Source organism: Cebus imitator, unplaced genomic scaffold, assembly GCF_001604975.1.
Source record: "Cebus imitator isolate Cc_AM_T3 unplaced genomic scaffold, Cebus_imitator-1.0 Scaffold473, whole genome shotgun sequence".
NCBI lineage: Eukaryota > Metazoa > Chordata > Mammalia > Primates > Cebidae > Cebus > Cebus imitator.
This window is the reverse complement of record NW_016107788.1, coordinates 1,458,441-1,461,591: the sequence shown is the minus strand read 5'-3', so window position 1 is coordinate 1,461,591 and position 3,151 is coordinate 1,458,441. Positions and strand designations below refer to the sequence as shown.

General features: G+C 57.5%; 1 protein-coding gene across 7 annotated transcripts in view; it reads left to right on the top strand.

Moving 5' to 3' along the window:
• Positions 1-3,151, top strand: part of MED25 (mediator complex subunit 25) — a 23,706-nt gene that overhangs the window by 1,076 nt on the left and 19,479 nt on the right. For 6 of the 7 annotated variants that reach the window (XM_017512562.1, XM_017512560.1, XM_017512558.1 and 3 more), the window contains exon 3: positions 1,408-1,532. The exons of the other annotated variant lie outside the window; for it this stretch is intronic. In XM_017512562.1, coding sequence (XP_017368051.1) covers positions 1,408-1,532 — 125 coding nt within the window. The remainder of the gene's footprint in view (positions 1-1,407; positions 1,533-3,151) is intronic. 7 annotated transcript variants of the gene reach the window in all.

Sequence of the window (3,151 nt, the reverse complement as noted above, 5' to 3'; positions counted from 1 at the left end):
CTCAGGGAGGAGGGGCCGGGGGCCTGGACTCCGGGGTCTCAGGGAGGAGGGGCCGGGGGCCTCGACTCTTGAGTCCGAGTGAGGAAGGGCTGGGGGCCTGGACTCCTGTGTCTGAGGAAGCAGGGGCTGGGGCCTGGGCCCTGTGTCTGAGGGGAAGGGGCTGGAGGCCTGGACTCCCGGGTCTGAGGGAGGAGGGTCTGGGGACCTGGACTCCTGGGTCTGAGGGAGGAGGGGCTGGGGTCTGGACTGCTGGGTCTGAGGGAGGAGGGGCTGGGGTCTGGACTGCTGGGTCTGAGGGAAGAGGGGCTTGGGGTCTGGACTGCTGGGTCTGAGGAAAGAGGGGCTTGGGGTCTGGACTCCCGGGTCTGAGGCAGGAGGGGCTGGGGGCCTGGACTCCCGGGTTTGAGGGAGGAGGGGCTGGGGTCTGGATTGCTGGGTCTGAGGGAAGAGGGGCTTGGGGTCTGGACTCCCGGGTCTGAGGCAGGAGAGGCTGGGGGCCTAGACTCCCGGGTTTGAGGGAGGAGGGGCTGGGGGTCTGGAATCCCGGGTCTGAGGGAGGAGGGACTGGGGGCCTGGACTCCCGGGTTTGGGGGAGGAGGGGCTGGGGTCTGGACTCCCGGGTCTGAGGGAGGAGGAGGTCAGGGTCTGGACTCCTGGGTCTGAGGGAGGAGGGGCTAGGGGTCTGGACTCTTGGGTCTGAGGGTGGAGGCGCAAGGGCCGGTACCCTTGGGTCTGAGGGTGGAGGCGCAGGGTCCTGGACTCCTGGGTCTGAGTGAGGAGGGGCCTTGGGGATCCAGACTCTTGGTCTAAGGAAGGAGGAGGTTGGGGTCTGGACTTTTGGCTTTGAGGGAGGAGGAGGTCGGGGTCTAGACTCCAGGGTCTAAGGGAGGAGGTGGTCGAGGTCTGGACTCCTGGGTCTGAGGGAGGAGGGACTAGGGGGTCTGGACTCTTGGGTCTGAGGGTGGAGGCGCTTGGGCTGGTACCCCTGGGTCTGAGGGTGGAGGTGCTGGGGCCCAGACTCCTGAGTACGAGTGAGGAGCAGCTGGGGGCCTGGACTCCTGGTCTAAGGGAGGAGGAGGTCGGGGTCTGGACTCCTGGGTCTGAGCGGGGAGGAGCTGGGCCTGGACTCCTGGATTTGAGAAAGGGGTGGCTGGGGACCTGTATTTCTGGATCCGAGGGAGGAGGGACTGGGGGTTTGGATTCTTGGGTCTGAAGGCGGAGAGGCTGGGACTTGACTCCTGTATCTGAGGGAGGAGGGGCTGGGCCTTGACTTCTGGGTCTGAGGAAGGAGGAATCTGAGCAGTTCCTGATTCTGGAAGAACAGGAAGCTGGGAGCCCTGATTCCTTCTCTGAGGGAAAAGGGAATTGAGGTCCCAGATTAAAAGTTCCTCTGTCCCCCCCTCCCAGTATGGGGGTACCCAGTACAGCCTCGTGGTGTTCAACACGGTGGACTGCGCTCCTGAGTCCTACGTACAGTGTCACGCTCCCACCAGCAGCGCCTATGAGTTTGTCACCTGGCTGGATGGCATTAAGTGAGCTTTTCCCCACTTGGGCTGGGTTGGGACCCTGTGAGGGACTGTGAATGAGGTGGTTTGGGCGTAAGCTGCAGGAACCATCCCTTACATTAGGCGATTGAAAGGGTTGTGAGGGTGATTGTGTTTTTGTCAAAAGTCACTTCTGTGGTGGGTTCTGTGTGCTCAGCAATATTGCCATCCGGTTTAGAAGCATGAAAAACTTCCTGTTCAGGGAGGCATGGCTGAGCTCCAGCAGCCACCTTGTGCTGAGTGTGTGACTGTCCCCTTTCTGTCCTCTTTTTTTCCATCTGCCCTTGTCCTCCTCTTCCAGATGGGTACATTGTAGCCTCAGTGCAGAGGGATGGGTCAGAGCCAGGACACATCCCTCTGTGGCTTGGGTCCGTTTTTTTTTTTTTTTTTGAGAAAGAGTCTTGCTCTGTCGCCTAGGCTGGAGTGCGGTGGCCCAGTCTCAGCTCACTGCAACCTGTACCTCCCAGGTTCAAGAAATTCTCCTGCCTCAGCCTCCCAAATAGCTGGGATTACAGGCACATACCACTATACATGCCAATTTTTTTTTTTTTTTTAATTTTATTTTTGGTAGAGACAGGGTTTCGCCCTGTTGGCCAGGCTGGTCTGAAACTCCTGACCTCATGTGATCTGCCTGCCTCAGCCTCCCAAAGTGCTGGGATTACAGGGGTGAGCCACCACACCTGGCATTGGATCAGATTTTGATAGTTGATGTTGCAGACTCTCGAGTCAGACAGGCTGGGTTCAAGTTCTGGCTCTTCCAGCACAGAACTAACTCTCAGACCCAGCAGCCCCTGTCCCCACTGTGCCTAGCCTCTGGTCTGAAGTGGGGATGCGGGAAGTGCTTGTGTTTTAGCATTTTGTCCTGTCATTTATTCTTAGCTGCATAGCAGATGACTACCAAACTTAACAGCTTCATACTGCAAACATCGATTATCTAACGCAGTTTCTGTGAGTCAGGGACACAAGAGTGGCTTAGCGGAATGGCTCGGCTGAGGGTGTTGCAAGGCACCTCGAGGGTGTCAAGAGGTCGGCAGGGTTGCAGCCATCCAAGGGTTTGACTGGCGGTGGGGAGTCCCCTCCCAAGGTGGCTGACTCTGTGGCCGTTGGCCGCAAAACCTCTTCACAGAGCTTGACTGTTGTAACATGGCAACAGCCATTCCTCAGATTGAGTGAGCCAATAAGAGAGCAAGAGGAATCCCCCAGGCCTCTTTTGTTTTTGAGGAAGGGTCTCACTCTGTCACCCAGGCTGGAGTCCAGTGACTCAGTCATGACTCACTGCAGCCTCGACCTCCTGGGCTCAAGCTCAAGTGATACTCCTGCCTCAATTTCCTGAGTAGCTGGAGTAGAAGGGACTACAGACATGTGCCAGCACACCTGGCTAATTTATTTATTTATTTTTTTTGAGATGGAGTCTTGCTCTGTCTCCCAGGCTGGAGTGCAGTGGCACAATCTTGGCTCACCACGACCTCTGCCTCCTGGGTTCAAGTGATTCTCCTGCCTCAGCTTCCCGAGTAGCTGGGATTACAGGCACCTGCCACCACGCCTGGCTAATTTTTTGTATTTTTAGTAGAGACGGGGTTTTACCTTGTTGGCCAGGCTGGTCTTTT